The following is a 20652-nucleotide window of genomic DNA, read 5'->3' as shown; positions in this document are numbered from 1 at the left end:
GATGCAATATCAACAATATGGTACAACTTTAAGATGGTGAAGGAATGAAGAATCCTGGGTGTGTGCATTCACAAATCTTTGAAGATAGCAAGAGGAAGTGACAAGGTTGTTGAAAATGGATATGGGAGCATTAGCTTTAATAGTAGAGGAATAGAGTACAAAAGTGAGGGGGTTACGTTCAACTTTACAAAATATTGGTTGAGCAATGGGTAAGCAAGTTGTGTGGCATTCACACCTGCATCTCTTGGCCATGAAGTAACAATGACATAATTATGTTGTTGAGAGAAGAATTGTTTGGCACAAAAGTTCTGGCAGTTTTAGTAAGGAAGGAGATTTGGGAGTTCTATTTGAGGTCAGAGGAGATAGCTAGACCAAGATGTGGATAGACGAAGGCCTATGGTTGCACTATCAAAAGGCAGGAGCTGTTCGTTAGACTTGAATGAAACAAAAAAAAAAAAATTGTATTTTCGGGAAAAGCGCTTTGTGTGAGAAGCTACATAGATGTAGTGACTACCAATTGAACAGAACTGGGTGCAAGGATTGATTGTATAGAATTTGAATGAAGTTGATGTGGATTTAGCAGCAAAAGAGTGGGTAGGGTTAAATGAAGAGTGAAAGAGGCCACTTATAGGGAAACCTTTTCAAAGTATGTATGATTTGAGGTGTTAGAAAAGTTTAATCTGGAGCAGTGTTTCAGGTTGAACCATAATTGCAAAAGACATTTTATGATTGATCTGTAGAAGGGGGTCGGTTACCTCAGTTGGCTGGATTGCTGGTTTGTGATGCGGAGTGACGCCAACAGCGAGGGTTCAAATCCTGTACCGGCTTAGGTTATTCATGTAGGCTCAGCCTTGCCCCTCGCCTGAGGTGTGGTGACCCTCAGGTTAAATCACCAACCGTCAGCTCTCAAAGCGGAGAGCAGCAGTGGTCTTCTGAGACTGGATTTAATCTGACTGTATGTGTACTGCCACTGCTCAAGTATTTACTGTTGAAATGTGATCTAAATACGTTGCTCGATCAGTTAAAGCCTAATTGTTGTTGGAAGCATCTTTCATTTGGCCCCTCTAGGCTCTTCATCTTGGCTCAAATTCTATTTTAAAAATAGATTGATCAGGGCGACATGTGACACACTGGTTAGCACTGGGACGACGGCGCTGAGAACCCGGGTTCGAATCCCGGCCCTAGGTCACTGTTCATGTGGAGTTTGCACATTCTCCCCATGTCTGCATGAGTTTCACCTCCACAACCCAAAGATGTGCAGGTTAGGTGGATTGGCGGCGCTAAATTGGACCTTGATTGGAAAAAAAATAATTGGGTACTCTTTAAAAAGATTTTTTTTAAAAATAGGTTGATCATCTTTTTTCCCTTTTGTTATAAAATATGTATATTTTAAGATTGCTTAGTTTTGATTTGTTTGCATTTTATTTGAAATGTGATGCATGGAGTATGGCAGGTATTCTCAATCATTATGTAAATAGGTTAAAACATGTCAGTAATATTACCACAACCATGCTATTAAATACAATGTAGGCTCATTATTTGTCTGTTCAACAAGCACCTTGTCAAGGAACCTATCCTTGAGACTCAAGCTAAAGAAGCAATTGAGAAATCTTAATGTGCCACCTGGTTATATCTATATGTCATTATTCAGAGTACATTTATTTTATTTATTTATTTTCATTGGTAGTTCTGGACCAAACCAAACCTCTGTATCATCCTCTGATAAAATGTTTGAGGACTGGCTGAATGATGATAACTCCTATCAAAGGTAAAATTACACGTTATATAAATGTATCTATGATGTGATTTGTTATTCCTCCTGCTGTTATTTTCAGTTGAACAAGTGGTAATTAATTTCCTTTAATTATTTAAAGTGGTGGAGGATATGGTAATCAGGATAATCGTTATGTTGGATTTGGAAACACTGCTGCATCTCAGAAAAAGGAAGATGATTTTCTCAACAGTGCCATGACTTCTCTTTATTCGGTATGAAAATATTTTGGTTTTGTTGCAGTTATAGTTTTGCCTTAGAACGATAGTGGGAGAATTTTTTGGCTACTAGTTAATATCTAATTTTAATACCTAATTTTAATTATGCATGACTACTAAATGCCACTGTTTTCATGTGAATTTTATCTTGAAGTGTGATAAAGATTTGGGAGTAACCTTGTACCTGCTATCTAAACTCTGTACTAGTAGTACAAATGAGTTATGTCTGTTTATTGAAGAAAATTGATTTTATGCTGGCTTTATCAACCTGCTCAGATTTTTGTGCTGTGGAGTGATTTTCCAATAAAGTGTTGTTCTGTTCTATGAATAAAAGATCAAGATAAAATATTGTTCTGTTGGTTGCATTATTCACATCTGGATGTTTCTTGTTGGTTTATGAGTCTAATTGGCTTTTTTGAAAGTTAACCACGCTAACTTCCAGCAATTGCCATAGTATTTAAATTGTAGCAATACTTTCCAGGCAGGTTATATTTTGGGCATATAGGAACGCGTAGAACAAATTGATTAAATCAGTTCAGATATTAGTTTGTGCTTGCTTACAGCAATTCGATTTTCTAGCCTTAAAAAATACTTTCCTGGTAGAATAATAATACAGAATAATAATACATTCTGCTTTATAAAGTATGGTATGGTTCTTATTAACAATAAGCAATGTCATGAAAAAGAAAGCTAAAATGAGCACAAATGTATTTCACCTACTCAGGATATCCCTAAATGTCGTGCAGTCAATTTATTAATTATTTTCAGATTATAGTGTTGTTTTATAGGCAAAATGCTAGCCAGTTTGTAATACAGCAAGGTATCACAAAAAGCAAGCTGAAATTACCAATTAATCTTCAGCACTCTTTCAGTACAGCACAGAAAGGTCAGCCTGGAGTTTGTGTTCAAGTCTTGAAACAAGTCTTGAGAACCCATAACCTTCTGATTTGTGAATGTGCTAAAATGAATCAAAACTAAAGGTGAGGGATCTGCTTGTAAGTATGCAATATAAAGTAAGGATCATAAAATAACTCCTGGCTGCTCCTAATGTTTTCAATAATGTAAAGTCTCAATTTTTGGTTACCCTATTTTGGAAGAATATAAAACTCCAAACACTAACTTGAATTTTTAGTAAGTACACATACATATGATATTTACATTTTTAATGTTAACCAGTGTTCAAACCTTTGAACTGTCCATATGAATGTAGAGAATCTTCTTACTTGCAAGCACTGATTAATTAATTGACCCATAAACTGCTTGCTTTGGGCATATGGAGGAGAATTGTAGTCAGTATGGTTGAATATCCGAATTGTTGAAAGGTTCACATGCCTGCCAATTTTGTAAATATTGTTTATTATTGGTCTTGGAATTGCAAACCAACATTAGAGAAATCAAAAACTAATGTAACTACTATAAATAACCACCAATGAATGACAAAATCAGTTATTTTGAATATGTTCACTGTTTTTCAGGGCTGGAGCAATTTTACTGTTGGGGCCACAAAGTTTGCATCAGCAGCAAAAGAAGGTGTAAGTAGCCTATTCCAATTTCTGATTTTATTAAGGTGCATAAACATTTCCAATTAGATAATTATAGCAATGCAGCATTTTCTGCAATCATTCAGGTTTGTTGAATCTTTCCTATTCTGTTAATTTGTTCAGGAGAGTTTTAAAGGCCTGAGTATTTATTTAAAACGTTTTATGTACAATTGTTTTTTCTATTGTCATTTTTTTCTGACAAGTTTACTTATTAAAACAATGCTTAATATTGAAATGAGTGATTTACTGTTGAGAAGCGTGTAGATATTTGGTGAAACTCATCATTATTTTGCTCAACTAGGCAGCAAAACTCGGAAGTCAGGCAACACAAAAGGTACTGTTCATTTATTCAATTTTGTTCTATATTCTGTATGTCAGATGTTGCCACGTTTGGCTGAAGTAGCTCAGTACCAAAGTTAACAGCCTCGAGCAAAAAAACAATAGAATCTAAATTTTTTGTTTCAAGTTGAACAGCACCTCAAATGTAATCAGCATTACAGCATTGAATGCTTTCTTGTTCAATAATCATGTTTTTGGTCAACAATAGAGGAGGGGACTTGTGCATTGCTAAATGGTGCTTGTTCTGTCCTTGTTGCTTTCTTGCTGGATAAAGGTTTGGGGCTACAAACAACAGCCAGAGCCGGTAAAGTGCCTATTTTCTGTGCATGCCAGATTGTTCACTATTCATTAATTGTGTGGCATCAATATTCTCCTTTTATTTTGGTCAACATCGCTTTGATTCCATAATTCCCATGTGGTTACTCATTTTTCAGGAACTTATTTTGAACCGTATGTTTGTCTGCACAAGTAATAGGTATTTATCAGGTGTTTTAAAGTATATGGTAGCAGCCGTTATTATTTCTGAGCAGTGGTCTATCTCTTCCATTTTGCCGTCTGCAAGTTTCAGAAGGGACCACTAGTATTAACATCTGTCACAGTGTAAAGATCCCCATTACTTTTTCTCACATCCCTCTTAATTTCCAAGATTGTATTCCAGGTTCATGTTATTAGGTGACATCCAATATTTTGTACGTGAAAATAAGAAATGGTGTTAGATCAAATGAGGGTATTGTTTTGTTTATTTTTCTTCCTTGCTGTCCTGAAGGCAGTGATAGTTGCTTGGGAAGAGATCTGGCTAACAGTACTATTAACTGCACTTTGTGCTGGTCTGGAACTTGCATTTTGACAGGCTATTTGACCTCTCCAATCATCAGATCCTTTTCGCACCCTGACCATACAGGTGTACTACCAGCAGAATCTCTGCATAGCATTTATGATTGGTAGTCATCCTTTTCTGTTTAAAATGAGAATTATTGAGACAATTTCCTGCTGTTTAGAAATATAATTGCTCACCAATAAATTCCTTCTAAAATTAAAATATTTGGAACAAAAGTATACCAACATTGTTTTCCAGACATGCACAATCTTCCCTGCCTTTGTGGAAGACCTTTTTAGAGCTTTATTATAGCTTTATTCCTGATTTAGATAGAAAGCTTCAAAGGTCATAGAGGCTGTGTAATTGAAAAAGTTAATGGCTTACAAATGTGATTACATACTGGTACAGAAATTCCCTTCAACAGTAGAAGTTTAGCTAACTGGTCAACAATTTTTGTTAAATGAGTTTGAAGGTTATCCAGTAATATTTTACTTTGAGCTCTGGGGTAAACTTCTACATAGGTGGAAATGGAAAACCAACAGTTGTGAATTGGCCATCCCTCCATTCATTCCACCTGACTTGTATACATGTATACAGCTAGCTGACCTGCTCTTGGTCATTTTGCACCCCCATCAAAGTTGAATTTACCTTATTTAAGAAAGATATTCCTGCACTGAAAATGAAACTTTAAACAATATGCCCTCTGAACCTTTTAGGATTTTCAACAGATTTGACATAGACCTTTTATACTGCTATTTGGAAGAAATCTTTAGAATTCAGACTCAGCTGAAATAGAATTATATTGTATGGCCGACTAAATTAATAATAGCATCTTGTGTTTCATGTATTCAGTAAAATTCACAATATGGTAAAATAGATGTCTGAATGAAGTCTTGCTTGCTATGTCATGAGAGCCTATTGTGTTGACATTGTCTTTGTGTCCTGTCTGCATGTACTGTGGTTCATGCTGAAGCTGAGATAATTGCATTTTTGAGTTGTTTGCTTGCTGTATGTGCAACTTATATCTAAGATGTACACTTTCATTACTGATAAATTCTTTTCTTGCTTTTAAATAGGCTACAGAGTTAGGTCACACAATTAATGAGAGTGTCATCAAACCTACTCAGGACAAGGTAACATAGTCCTGCTTAAGGAGCTCAAACTGATGATGAGTACACTAATTACTTGAAATCATGGATATATCATAAATTTAGACAACTGTTTTCCCAATACACCTATATAATATAGACTGAAGCAAGCCAATTGTGATTGATTTTACTGCAATTTCATCTGTCATTAGTTCGACCTCCTCTGCATTCTTCAAATCAAAAGATTTTTGCCCGCTAAGTTGCTGAAGGTTTTTGCTGCTGGTGACATAGTGAGAGAAACGGTCCCTGGGACCAGGTGGGCAACCAACCAGCAGGGTATCTCCTTAATTATATTAATGATTGGGAAATTAATATTGGAAAGACTGAGAGGGGGGAACAATTCAATATCAAATCCAGTATTGAAAAGAGTGAAAGAAAGATTGGATTAAGAAAGTGAAAAGTAAGACACCAGGGAAAAGTAAGAAAAAAGAATTGGCATGTTGAAAATCTAAAACAAACTAATTTATTTAATTAAATAATTACATTTCAGTGCCAGAATTTGATTGGTATAAATGACTAACATGATTTACACATAATCAAAATGGTATCTGTGTTTTTAATTACTAATCCTAAATCTGTGTAGTATGTATCCACTATGCAGTTAATATCAACTTCATATCATTCAATGCATGTCAACTGTGGGGCAGCACATTAGCACAAGTGGATAACACTGTGGCTTCACAGCGCCAGGGTCCCAGGTTCTATTCCCCACTGGGTCACTGTCTGTGCAGAGTCTGCACGTTCTCCCCATGTCTGCGTAGGTTTCCTCCGGGTGCTCCGGTTTCCTCCCACGGTCCAGGTGCAGGTTAGGTGGATTGGCCATGCTAAATTGCTCTAAGTGACCAAAAAAGTGGCCGCCTTCTGCACTGTATGTTCTATGTACTAACTGAGAGGCACACAGTGAACTGCCACAAAGCTATCAGAAACTCAAACACCAAAGAAAAAAAGAAAGATCTGTATTTATAGGGCATCTTTCACAAAAACGGAATACCTCAAAGCACTTTTTCCAGCCAATGTTGTCACTGTTGTAATGTAGGAAACGTAACTATCAGTTTGCACACAGGAAGTTCCCGCCAACAGCAATGTGATAATGACAAGATAATATGCTTTTGTGATGTTAATTGAGGAATAAATATTGACTAGGAAACTGGGGACAGCTTCCCTGCTCACCTTCCAATAATGCATTGGGAACCTTTAGGCCCACCTGGGAGGCAGATGCAGCCTCAGTTGAATGCCTCATTTAAAAGATGGCATCTCTGACAATAAGAACTAGGAGTAGGCCATCTGGCCCTTCGAGCCTGCTCTGCCATTCAATGAGATCATGGCTGATCTTTTGTGGACTCAGCTCCACTTTCCTGCCTGAACACCATAACCCTTTATTCCTTTATTCTTCAAAAAACTATCTATCTTTATCTTGCAAACATTAATGAAGGAGCCCCAACTGCTTCACTGGGCAGGGGATTCCGTGGATTCACAACCCTTTGGGTGAAGAAGTTCCTCTTAAACTCAGTCCTAAATCTACTTCCCTTAATTTTGAGGCTATGCCCCCTAGTTCTGCTTTCACCCGCCAGTAGAAACAACCTGCCTGCATCTATCCTATCTATTCCCTTCATAATTTTATATGTTTCTATAACATCCCCCCGCATCCATCTAAATTCCAACGAGTCCAGTCCCAGTCTACTCAACCTCTGTGGAAACCAACTATTTTCTAATACACCTGTATTTAGTATAAATATTAAGCCCCAGTTTTTAAAAACCCATTTTAAATTCACTCATAACCTCAGGTCATCTCAAAACATACAGAGACACAAAACAGCATGAAACAGCATAATTCCATTATAGATTAAAGCAGCACATTTGCAAGACAGTTTGACACTATACTTGTGCTGTCAGATCAAGGACAGAGCAACACCATAGCAACGCCATAGTAATATGAAGGCACCATTGTTCACAATGCAGTTAACAGCTAAGTCAGCAGAAGACCAGTTTAAGCTGGTCGTGATAACAGCACATGGTAGATCTCTATCTTGCAAACATTAATGAAGGAGCCTCAACTGCTTCAGTGGGCAGGGAATTCCGTGGATTCATCACCCGTTGGGTGAAGAGGTTCCTCCTAAGCTCAGTCCTAAATCTGCTTCCCCTTATTTTGAGGCTATGCCCCCTAGTTCTGCTTTCGCCCGTCAGTGGAAACAACCTGCCCGCATCTATCCTATCTATTCCCTTCATAATTTTATATGTTTCTATAAGATCCCCCCCGCATCCTTCTAAATTCCAATGAGTACAGTCCCAGTCTACTCAACTTCCCCTCATAATCCAACCCCCTCAACTCTGGGATTAACCTAGTGAATCTCCTCTGCACACCCTCTCAGGTAAGGAGAGCAAAACTGAACACAATACTCCAGGTGTGGCCTCACTAACACCTTATACAGTTGCAGCATAACCTCCCTAGCCTTAAACTCCATCCCTCTAGCAATGAAGGACAAAACTCCATTCGCCTTCTTAATCACCTGTTGCACCTGTAAACTAACTTTTTGCGACTCATGCACGAGGACACCCAGGCCCCTCTGCACAGCAGCATGTTTTAATATTTTATCATTTAAATAATAATCCCTTTTGCTGTTATTCCTACCAAAATGGATAACCTCACATTTGCCAACATTGTATTACATCTGCCAGACCTTAGCCCATTCACTTAAACTATCCAAATCCCTCTGCAGACTTCCCGTATCCTCTGCTCTTTTTGCTTTGTGCAATGCAGCACTCAGCACTGCACTGGAGTGCCAGCATTGACTTCTGTGCTCAAATCCTGGAGTGGGACTTGAATTCACAACCTGATGTCTCAGATGAAAATCCTACCAATATTTGCTTTTAACTGCAGTAGATATTCCATTTGCTCATAAATAGCATGGATATCTTCACAGCAAATTCTGACCATTATCTGCATTGATATGGTGCAGGTTGTTTATCTGCACATTTCACATTTTAGAATTTATTAGCTATAAAAATATTTTTCATTTTATGGTTAGAGTATTGAATTTTAGAGTATCTTCTAAAAATTAAAAGTTTTGCCCTTTAAGTTCTTTTACTTTCGAACTGCTCATGTTGTGAAATCACCGATAATTATAATACAGTTTGTTGAAAAGGCAAATTAATAAATCAGTTTTGTCATTGTTTTAGCATTTATTTTAGTGGTATTTGTACACATGAGCACTTGTTAAAACTTTTGAGCAGTTTTGGAATTTATATTCTGTTTTTAGTTGCACATTCTAAACCTCGTTTCACACTCAGCTGATCGTGTTTCTATTCCATAAGGATACCTAAATCAAACTAATATGTAATACCTTTTTCACAAATTGTGGACTCCACTTCCATTTGTACTTGTTAGCTATATCGTATGACAGTACCAATTTAACTGTTTTCCAGATGAATTTGTATGGTTTCGCTGTTGTCTTATTTCCTTGGCAGTTTGTACTAATGTACACCTGGTCATTTAATATTCAATTTTTATTAAAATGTACAGCAGAGACATAGTACATTTGATTTATCAGTGGGTGTTGTTTCCATGTCCTTCCAATAGTGGGATGTCAACTGCACACGATGTTCCAAGTGACCTTGTTAAAATCTTGTTGCTGAATCAATATTTTTAGTAGCTTATTTATTTCCATTGCCACCTTGTGCATGTAGATGCATGATGTTCTTCTGCTCCTTTACGTTTAAAATCTTTTCTTTTCTGCTAGCCTATCCATTTACCGTCCCAGTCTTGATATTGTTTTTCACAATTTGCCATACCTTCTTCTTCCCACACAATTGGTGTGAATAATTTTCAATCTTCCCTCGCGTCTTAAACACTGATTGTTTATGTATACAGCAAATAAAACAGAAGGCTCAACACTGAATCCTGCAGAACACATTCAGCATACCTTTTCATTCCGAAGAACGTCAATTTACCTTTTTGCTTTGCGATCTGCCTTCCAACAATTTCTTTGTTCTTTTGGCCACATTCCCCTTAATTCCAAGTGCCATCGTCTTCACCATAAATAAATATTTTAAGTAGTACCATATCAAATGTTATTGCAGATTGCTTCCATTGTAATTTGTGTCACTGTATCACTTGGTTGCATGTTTACCAAAATTGTTCCAGTCTGTAGCCTGGTGGTATGAAAATCACTTTGCTGGCTATACAGTTAACCCAATAGCTTAGTTCCCCATCAGCTGGCATTTATGGTGGCCCATTAACCTTTGCTATCAATGGAATATTGTCCCTTGAGACAGGAAACCAAAACAGATTCAGAGGTGAATTTCTTTTTGGAGATGTATATCCCAGGTAAAGTCTGCATTGTATGAATGAAGAGGAAATGTCTCTGTTCCAGCCTGATACTAGCTCTAATTGCAACATCTGATACAGCTAACTATTTCCTTTTTGCCCTTTGTGTTTTGTGGAACAGGATATTTCACCTAATATGTTTCCCTTCAAGAAGCAAAAAAAAGCTGCTAGCATCTTAATTTTCTGGGTTTTTACCTGAAGACACTGATTTATGCTGCGATACAGTTCCATTGTTGCTCGTGGCTTTCTAGTATCTTTTCCAAGTGATATTCTTTAAATCCCGTGTCTCAATTGTGACAATTACTGGCAACAGACCGTTTTAACTGTGGAAGCTGATAACTCTGGATAGCACCTCATCATTCCTGACCTCCAGCATCACATCCACATTTGTATTTGTTGCACATTGAAAGTTTATAAGTTTGTTGACTGATGGCTAAAGATAAATATTCATTTCTAATACATATCCTTTAATGGAATATTTTGTTGTCTGCCTTTGGTCTTCAGTCATCACCCCACAGTTAGCAGACGTTCATTCTCTCAGTCACGTAGACTCTGCTCTAGAATTCCTTGCTTCCCTTCTCTGCCTCCCTTTCCTCCTTGGAACCCATCTATTTGAACAAGCTTTTGTCACACATCCTGATAATTCCTTTGGCTCAATATCCATTTCTGGCTGTGCCTTGGGGAATTTTTCTTTGTTGAAAGCACTATAAACGTGTTGTTGTGTTCCTCTTTTGAAGAAGAACTGGAAATGTAGCTCTTCCCATATAAGTACTCCTTTATTTCTGCCTATTCTACATTGATGAGGGTAATTCATTCTTTGGTTCTGTAAATTGATGTATCATTTGCAAAGCTTAATTAATTGGAGGCATTTTTATATACCCAGGTGAAAGATGGAAAATTTTTAGATGATGTGACCATTGGTGTGTCACAGATTGCTAATAAGGTATGCAGAAGGATAAGGCTGGTCATGTCTCAAAGCCAGCCTTCATATTCTGTGCAACTGCTATAGAAGCTTAAGAATAAAGATAAATTAAAGATTTTCTTGAAAAATGATTGATTTCCTTTCTCAACCATTACAAAACTACATTTTATTGGATGGCAAAAAATTCCCCCGAGTTCTAGAAATCACGGCTATCAGTTGGGTTTGACACATACAAACTGAAAAGTAACTGAAACAATTTCATGTGAAACTGTATAAGTTGCATTTATACTGCAATTATAGGGTGGATCTAAATCTGTTGTGCAGATATAGAGTGGGATCCAACCTAACTCCAGACTGAAATGGACTGAGACTCCTTCCCAACTCAGGATTTATGCTGCAACTTTAGAAGAAGTGCAAAGCCAAACCACTTCACATTACAATTTACATCAAAATTGTTGCAAAAATGCTGTTTTAGCTGGACAGTTGACAGATATGGAGTTTGCCTTATTGTGACCAGCCAAACCTTTTAGATTGGTGCTAATTTGTTTTCCTTTTGTTTTGCTATCGTTGGTAATTGATGACATGGTGAGTGTCTATAGTGAAAAGTGATTTGTTAATCAAAGTTGTAGAGGGAACCAATATTATTTTAAAGTTAGTTCTCTTGCTTAGACCAAATAGTTAAAGTGGTAGCTACCCTTAAAATGTGCATAGTCCTGGAATAATTTTTAAATATAATATATTGTATATTAAATAAAACCTAGCTATTACTGTTGATGATATTAGTAATCAAATAGCTATTTGCTATTGTAGGAGAGAGGCTAATCTGTTTAAAATGAACCGGTGAATGCCTAATTTCTGATAGTTTCCATGAGTATCATGTGGATTCACTTTATGTCAATAGTATTTGTTAATGCCAGCAACAGTATTTTCTAGACTTAAGAGCCAGAAGGCTAATAGCTATTGTTAGAGCATCTAATGTTTGTATGTGTATATGATTATGCATGTTTTAAAACATCTATTACAATGAAAGATATTTCAGTCTTTTTTATTAACATTCATAGGTACAGGGAGCGACCGTAAAAGGGTGGCAAGACGTCAGTTCTTTCTTTACCAACAAGGAAGGTGAAACAGCTGCCTCTGAAAGGTAATGTACATTTAAATGCACTAAATCTTGATGCACAATCACATTTCTAAATTCAAATGTTTTACTATATCGTTACGTATCCAAAAAAAACAATGTTTGTACGTAGCAAAATGATGTTCTCCGCTGTTCTCTGGATGATTTTCCCTATGTTTTTTGATAGCAACTACAGGTTTAGTGACCCTTATCCAAAATAAGAAAACTAAAAAAACGCACTTTATTTTGAGCACCAACGTGACGTTGTGACGTCATGAGTCCCCGGGCGATGCGCACTTCCTAACGCGCGCCACACATGTGCATTTCCCAACACTTGCTGCACATGTGCAGTTCCCAGCACGCACTGCAGTTCCCAATGCGTGCAGCATGTGTGCAGTTTCCAATGCACGCCGCACGTGCGCAGTTTCCAATGCGCGCCGCACGTGCGCAGTTTCCAATGCGCGCCGCACGTGCGCAGTTTCCAATGCGCGCCGCACGTGCGCAGTTTCCAATGCGCGCCGCACGTGCGCAGTTTCCAATGCGCGCCGCACGTGCGCAGTTTCCAATGCGCGCCGCACGTGCGCAGTTTCCAATGCGCGCCGCACGTGCGCAGTTTCCAATGCGCGCCGCACGTGCGCAGTTTCCAATGCGCGCCGCACGTGCGCAGTTTCCAATGCGCGCCGCACGTGCGCAGTTTCCAATGCGCGCCGCACGTGCGCAGTTTCCAATGCGCGCCGCGCGTGCCGCACGTGCGCAGTTTCCAGCGCGCGCCGCACGTGCGCAGTTCCCAATGCGCGCCGCACGTGCGCAGTTCCCAATGCGCGCCCCACGTGCGCAGTTCTCAACGGGTGCCGCAATTATGCAGTTCAAAATGGGTGCCGCAAGTGTGCAGTTTAAAATGGGTGCCGCACGTGCGGAGTTCCCAAAGCGTGCCTCACTTGTGCAGTTCCCAAAGCGTGCCTCACTTGCGCAGTTCCCAACGCACGACGCACATGCGTAGCTCCGAACGTGCGCCACACATGGCAGATCCCAACACGCCGCAGATGCACTTTATATTCCGATACCGAAAAATTCCGTAATCCAATACACTCGGCCCCAAGCATTTCGGAAAAGGGATGCTCAACCTGTACTTTAATTGCCCTGGCGTAAGGCCAACAGAGCTTCCTTTTTTAAAAAAAACAATTGTTTTTTTTAATTGATTAGAAATCTTACAGATTCTGAACTGCACAATATTCTCCTTGCATGGCTTTTAGGTATGTTACAGTGAAATTGCATGCATTTACGGTAAAATCACATTTTGTGATGTACAATTTGTATAGGTAATAAATTAGCTTTTTGGTCTTCTCCGAGTTGAGGATCATTTATATAAAAAAAAATGCAAGGTATTTACCATTGAGGTATTATGAGAAAAAAGTGTTATGATTTGTACGTTTGTATTGAAGTTTTGTATTAATTGATGTGCTTTCAGAAGGGCATCCAGCCTTTAAAAAAAATAAATTTAGAGCACCCAATTATTTTTTTCCCAATTAAGGAGCCATTTAGCATGGTCAACCAACCTAGCCTGCACATCATTGGGTTGTGGGGTGAGACCCATGCAAACATGGGGAGAATGTGCAAACTCCACATGGACAGCGACCCGGGGTCAGGATCGATCCCGGGTCCTCAACGCCGTAGGCAGCAGTGCTACACACTGTGCCACTGTACTGCCCTGGGCATCCAGCCTTTTAATTAAAACCATCTCTGTTTGTGAAGCATGGTTACAGGACCAACATGATACCCCAACTCTGAATTAGGTAAATTATTGAACAGGTGCAGCATTTATCACTCTTTAATAGGATGTGTGGCATTCATTAATGCAATACAAATAGAATGTTATTGCATACTTACATTTTTTTCATACATACACACATTGAAAATCCTCTGTACAAGTGCAGCTTGTACTGCAAATGCTCATTTTTGAAATACCCAATCATTTCTAAAGTTTGGTATATTCTGTGTTACAGCTACCCAACTGGAGAAAGTTACCAGAACAGTGGACTTGAAGATGGTTTCTGGGACAATTTTAGTCAGGATGAGAATTCGAAGATGAAGGTGCCCCCAAGTGCTGGTGTTTGGGGCTCAGGTGAAAAGAATGACGATGCCTGGGGCATGGAGAACAACACGATAAAGCAAACCAACCATAGCAATGCCTGGGACAACTGGGATGATAATTGGGCCGCAGGTGGGGAAAGCAAGAATAAAAAGTCACCAAAAAAAGAAAGTGGAGGAACTATGGATGATGGATGGGACAACCAAGATTGGTAGCTTGGGAAAGTGCCTCAAATTGAAAGGACCTGCAATTCACTTTGCTTTACTTTGCTTCTTTGCTAGTAGTAAACCGGTTTGTATTCCTGTCTATAAAGAATCAATGTTTCAAAATCCAATTTTCTTTCTAAAAGCTGGTTCCATGCATATGTCACCAATAAACAAAATCTTTGCAATGAACCATCAGTATTGTAACCAGAACATTGTCCTTTTACAGTGTGTACTTGAGTTCAACTGTGCTATTTTTACACTCCATGCTACGATAAATGCATTTTTCTATTTAAGGGAATATAATTTTTCCATTAATTCCCCACCGATTTGTTCTTTTTGTGTACATAAATGCTCATTAAAACCTGCAGGGTATCATGGAGAAAAATGGAACGGTAAATAGTGCAGTGATTAATTTTAGCTCAGGTTTTCTTTCAAAAACACAACAAACATGGCATTTACTGCATGTGCTATATAGTATTTGTCTTCAGCTTATGTGCAGTTCTACAGGGCAGGAAGATTTGCAAATTCATATTTGGTGTTTTTGGTGTGACTATTATAGGTTTGGTACCGAGCAGATTGAAGTAAAACTGTAGATTATTAAAATTGATCAACTCCAGTTTCAATTGTTTACTAACTTTTTTCCTCTTTCACGTTACATGCCTTACAAACCAATATGTAAGCTTAAAGAGACTGTTTCCGGTATTAGCAAACAAATGCTCATTACACTTGTGTAACATTCCACCATCTAATATCTTAACACAGCCATTGAATTGTTAACACTAGTTGGTTATGACCACTAAAATAATGGATGAAGAAATAAATGAGTGTATTAAATATTAATCTGCTAATGCTGAAAGTAGTCCTTTCTGAGCTTATGTCAATTTTAAAGTATTTTATTTGGATAATTTTATTGGCCATCGTCGTTGAACTAGCACATTTGTGTTCTCTATTCTTTTATTTCAAATGTGTGACATATATTAAAAAAACTTTTTTATTTGTTTAAAATTCAAAAGTGAAATGTTTTCTCTATTCTGTCCGATTTAATTTTCAGAATATGTAGATGTATAAGTGTGGTGGCATTTCTTGTGACTGGTCTGCTGCTGCCTCCAAAACCTAGCCCCAAACATTCCAGTTACATATAGTGTGGGTATAGTATGAATAAGTGATATTTCCGTAATCGACCTTTTGACAAAGTATGTGCAATATTTTTGAGCATGAGCAACAAGCTGGTGTATTCTCATTTCTGTACCTTGGGGAATAATTGAACTTTTATACCCTAAAAGCTAACATGGAAATTTTTGCTGACGTGAATGGACATCTGAAAATATGTATAGCAACTTAGATGTTGCTAATTACTTTGCACCCATTTTTGAGTGTGATCGCTTACTTGATGATGTATGACAATAAAGCAGGTGAAAACGGATGAGATTTTATTTTGCTTAATTGCATGGAAGTATTATTAACTTCCCAATTTACTTTAAAACTTCATTCTGCAATTAAACTTTACATTTTGACATCCTGATGTATTTTTGAACATTTTTCAGAACATAAGTGATGAATAGGGGAGTTATTTTTGGCCAATATTTATCCCTCACTCAACATCACAGGAACAGATTTTATGGTTATCATCACATTGCTGTTTCTGGGAGTTTGCCGTGCGCATATTTGGTGCCATGTATCCTACATTACAATAGTGACTACACTTCAAAAATTGTTCATTGTCGGTACAACACTTTGGAGCGCCTGATAATCGTTCAAAGCACAACAATTTTCAAAACTATTTGAACCTATTGATTCATAGTTGAAGCTCATTTTCTGACTTTCCTACAGCCTTTTCGGTTTGTTCAGTTCCACTTCAAGATCTCGTTACAGTGAAGGATTAAACCCAAAATGTTTGACTACTTGTTTTTACAGATGATATATCAACGATTACAAATTTATTCTTAAGAGAAGAGATGGGTATTTGTCAATGTGAGACCCTGGCCTTTCTCATAATTCTATACGTTATCCATAGCGTTCTCTGCATTTCAAAAATGACCCTTGCGATCATTCAGGGTCACTGTGCTGCAATAGATACTTTAATGCTGAGAACCTGCTTCCTATCCTCCTATTGTTGCTCTTTAATTGGTCTATAGGTGGTGCACTTTTTCCAAATCACTTTTGCTTCATTCCAAAGAAATAAAAGTTACCTGTCAAGAAACTGCTCTGCTTAATGGCTTGTGGTATGGCTAAGATTGGAACCAATTGTACGAAGAGGCTTCAAATTGATTATCCTGTCTGTGGTGAACCACTGTTATTGTTGTTCCACTGTTACTAACAGCGCTGTATATATTCTCTTACTGTTTGTTCCATTTTTACTCACTGTGTTATATATTCTTCTGTGGCTCTGCCCCACTGGGTGTTGTATATAGTTGACTGATCTGTAGCCCTGTCTCCAGTCTGGGTTCAGCAGCAGACAGGCTACATCTTAGAGTATTAAAACCATTACTTTGTTTCCTACAACTTGCCTCATGTGTAGAGTACGTTAACTTTAAACTCTATGTCCTCCCCTATCTCTGCGCTCCCCTTTTATTAGGCCTAGACTTCCAATGCCATCTCGGAAGCCTGACCTTAACGTTCGGTGGACCCCTGCCCCCTCTCACCGGCTGTAGCCTCGCGACCATTAAGGTCGCCCCACCCCCGCTCTTCGCTAACCTCACGACTGTAAGCCTGTCGCCACCAGCAGCAGACGATAGTGTTCAGGACAAGGCCTTTATCAGGTCAGCTCAGCGACTCCTGCGGGAAGGGATCATAGAGGCCAGTACCAGCCCCTGGAGAGCCCAAGTGGTGGTCGTCAAGATTGGGGAGAAGCTCCGGATGGTCGTCGACTACAGTCAGACCATCAACCGGTACACGCAACTCGAGCGTACCCCCTTCCCCACATATCTGGCATGGTCAACCAGATTGCGCAGTACCGAGTCTTCTCCACGGTAGACTTGAAGTCCGCGTACCACCAGCTCCCTATTCACGCGGAGGACCGCCATAACACTGCCTTCAAGGCAGATGAGCGCCTCTACCACTTCCTCAGGGTCCCCTTTGGCGTCACCAATGGGATCTCGGAGGAAACCCACGCAGACATGGGGAGAATGTGCAGACTCCACACAGACAGTGACCCAAGCCGGAATCGAACCTGGGACCCTGGAGCTGTGAAGCAATTGTGCTATCCACAATGCTACTGTGCTGCCCATCCTCGGCTAAATTATGGAAAACGGAGTCCTAGGGTCCGATCCCGACCGCATGCGCCTCCTCCTGCAACTTCCGCTTCCCCAAGGCCCTGAAGAGATGCCTGGGGTTCTTCTTGTACTATGCCCAGACCCCAACTATGCGGACAAGGCCCGCTCACTCATCAAATGCACCCTTTTTCCCCTGTCGGCTGAGGCCCGTCTAGCCTTCAACCGCATCAAGGCAGACATTGCCAAGGCCACGATGCACGCTGTGGACGAGTCCATCCCATTACAGGTGGAGAGCGATGCATCTGACTTTGCTCTGGCCGCTACCCTCAACCAGGCGGGCAGGCCCGTGGCTTTCTCCTCCCATACCCTCCAGGGCTCCGAAATTCGACACTCCTCCGTCAAAAAGGAAGCCCAGGCCACTGTGTAAGCTGTGCCACATTGGAGGCATTACCTGGCAGGCCGGCGATTCACTCCTCACTGACCAACGGTAGGTTGCCTTCATGTTCAATAATACACAGCGGGGCAAGATCAAGAACGACAAGATTCTGAGGTGGAGGATCGAACTCTCCACCTACAATTACGACATCTTGTATCGTCCTGGGAAGCTCAATGAGCCCCCAGATGTCCTGTCCTGCAGTACATGTGCCAGTGCACAAGTTGACCGATTTTGGCCCTCCACAATGACCTCTGTCACCCGTTTTTTTCATTTTGTCAAGGCCCGCAACCTGCCTTATTCCATCGAGGAGGTCAGGACCATGACCAGGGACTGCCAGGTCTGCGCGGAGTGCAAACCGTACTTCTATCGGCCAGACAGAGCTCACCTGGTAAAGGCCTCTCGCCCCTTTGAGCGCCTTAGCATCGACTTCAAAGGGCCCCTACCTCCACCGACCGTAACATGTACTTCCTCAACATCGTTGATGAGTACTCACATTTTCCCTTCGCCATCTCATGCCCTGACATAACCTTGGCCACTGTCATCAAGGCCCTGTACAGCCTCTTCACCTTGTTCAGTTTCCCCACCTACATCCACAGTGATCGGAGCTCCTCGTTCATGAGTGATGAGCTGCGTCAGTTCCTGCTCAGCAAGGGCATCGCCTCAAGCGGGACAACCAGCTACAACCCCCGGGGAAATGGACAGGTGGAGAGGGAGAACGCGACGGTCTGGAAAGCCGTCCTCCTGGCCCTACGTTCTAGAAGTCTCCCGCTGGCAGGAAGTCCTTCCCGATGCGCTCCACTCTATCCGGTCGCTTCTTTGTACTGCCACCAACGAGACCCCTCAAGGACGTATGTTTGCCTTCCCTAGGAAGTGCACCTCAGGAGTCTCGCTCCCGTCCTGGCTGACAGCCACAGGGCCTGTCCTCCTCTGGAAGCATGTGATGAACCACAAAACTGATCTCCTGGTCGAGCGGGTTATGCTTCTCCACGCTGACCCACAATATGCCTACGTGGCACATCAGGACGGGCGGCAGGACACAGTCTTCCTCCGGGACCTGGCATCCGCTGGTTCCTCACCCGACCCTCCTCCGTCTACCTCCATTACCATCGCCCCCGCGCCTACACCGTCTCCCTCTCTGTCGACGCTTCTGGAAGAAGAAGAGGATGACACGCTCCCGGAGTCGCAGGTCTCAACACCAGTGCCCACACCACAGCCGGGACTGAGGAGATCACAGCGGACGGTTAAAGCTCCTGATAGACTTAATGTATAAGTTTGCTTCACCCCCGCTGGACTTTTTTTTTAACAGGGGGTGAATGTGGTGAACCACTGTTATTATAGTTCCACTGTTACTTACAGCGCTGTATATATTCTCTGTTACTGTTTGTTCCATTGTTACTCACTGTGTTATATATTGTTCTTCCGTGGCACCGCCCCACTGGGTGTTGTATATAGTTGACTGATCTGTAGCCTTGTCTCCAGTCTGGGTTCAGCAGCAGACAGGCTACATCTTAGAGTATTAAAACCATTACTTTGTTTCCTGCAACTTGCCTCGTGTGTAATTGATGGTGCATCACTGTCATTCTGTAATACAAAATGTTGGGGGCTCTTTGTTAGTGTGCTGTAGCACCTTGAACATTACTGATATAGACATTTATATTTTTATATCATCTGATGGTAAATATGGTGCTTTTATACTAGAACATAAGAACAGCGCCAGTAGGCCATCTGGCCCTTCGAGCCTGCCCTGCCGTTCCATGAGATCATGGCTGATCTTTTGTGGACTCAGCTCCACTTTCCCGCCCGAACACCATCACCCTTTATTCCTTTAGTCTTCAAAAAACTATCTATCTTTATCTTGAAAACATTTAGTGAAGGAGCCTCAACTGTTTCACTGGGCAGGGAATTCCATAGATTCACAACCCTTTGGGTGAAGAGGTTCCTCCTAAGCCCAGTCCTAAATCTGCTTTCCCTTATTTTGAGGCTATGCCCCCTAGTTCTGCTTTCACACGCCAGTGGAAACAACCTGTTCGCATCTATCCTATCTATTACCTTCATAATTTTTTATGTTTCTAAGATCCCCCCTCATCCTTCTAAATTCCAATGAGTACAGTACCAGTCTACTCGACCTTTCCTTGTAATCCAACCCCCTCAACTAGGGATTAACCTAGTGAATCTCCTCTGCACACCCTCCAGCACCTTTCTCCGGTAAGGAGCAAAACTGAACACAATACTCCAGGTGTAGCCTCACTAACACCTTATACAGTTGCAGCATAACCTCCCTAGTCTTAAACTCCATCCCTCTAGCAGTGAAGGACAAAACTCCATTCGCCGTTTTAATCACCTGTTGCACCTGTAAACCAACTTTTTGCGACTCATGCACTGGCACACCCAGGTCCCTCTGCACAGCATCATGTTTTAATAGTTTACCATTTAAAAAATTATCCCTTTTGCTGTTATTCCTACCAAAATGGATAACCTCACATTTGTCAACATTGTATTCCATCTGCCAGAC

At 40.5% G+C, this 20652-nt stretch overlaps 1 protein-coding gene across 12 annotated transcripts in view; it reads left to right on the top strand.

The window, feature by feature from the left end:
• The window catches only part of arfgap1 (ADP-ribosylation factor GTPase activating protein 1), a 56777-nt gene extending 40769 nt beyond the window's left edge, over nucleotides 1-16008 (top strand). For 6 of the 12 annotated variants that reach the window (XM_072514855.1, XM_072514853.1, XM_072514854.1 and 3 more), the window contains 9 exons: nucleotides 1688-1768; nucleotides 1875-1986; nucleotides 3465-3521; nucleotides 3832-3864; nucleotides 4144-4173; nucleotides 5763-5819; nucleotides 11042-11101; nucleotides 12142-12224; nucleotides 14201-16008. In XM_072514855.1, the coding sequence (XP_072370956.1) occupies nucleotides 1688-1768; nucleotides 1875-1986; nucleotides 3465-3521; nucleotides 3832-3864; nucleotides 4144-4173; nucleotides 5763-5819; nucleotides 11042-11101; nucleotides 12142-12224; nucleotides 14201-14501 (814 nt within the window). In that variant the 3' untranslated portion in view covers nucleotides 14502-16008. The remainder of the gene's footprint in view (nucleotides 1-1687; nucleotides 1769-1874; nucleotides 1987-3464; nucleotides 3522-3831; nucleotides 3865-4143; nucleotides 4174-5762; nucleotides 5820-11041; nucleotides 11102-12141; nucleotides 12225-14200) is intronic. The other 6 variants (XM_072514859.1, XM_072514861.1, XM_072514860.1 and 3 more) reach the window with 6 other exon arrangements.
• The last annotated feature ends 4644 nt before the right edge of the window (nucleotides 16009-20652 follow it).

Source organism: Scyliorhinus torazame, chromosome 8 (assembly GCF_047496885.1).
Source record: "Scyliorhinus torazame isolate Kashiwa2021f chromosome 8, sScyTor2.1, whole genome shotgun sequence".
NCBI classification, from domain to species: Eukaryota; Metazoa; Chordata; class Chondrichthyes; order Carcharhiniformes; family Scyliorhinidae; genus Scyliorhinus; species Scyliorhinus torazame.
This window is presented reverse-complemented; position numbering and strand designations above follow the sequence as displayed.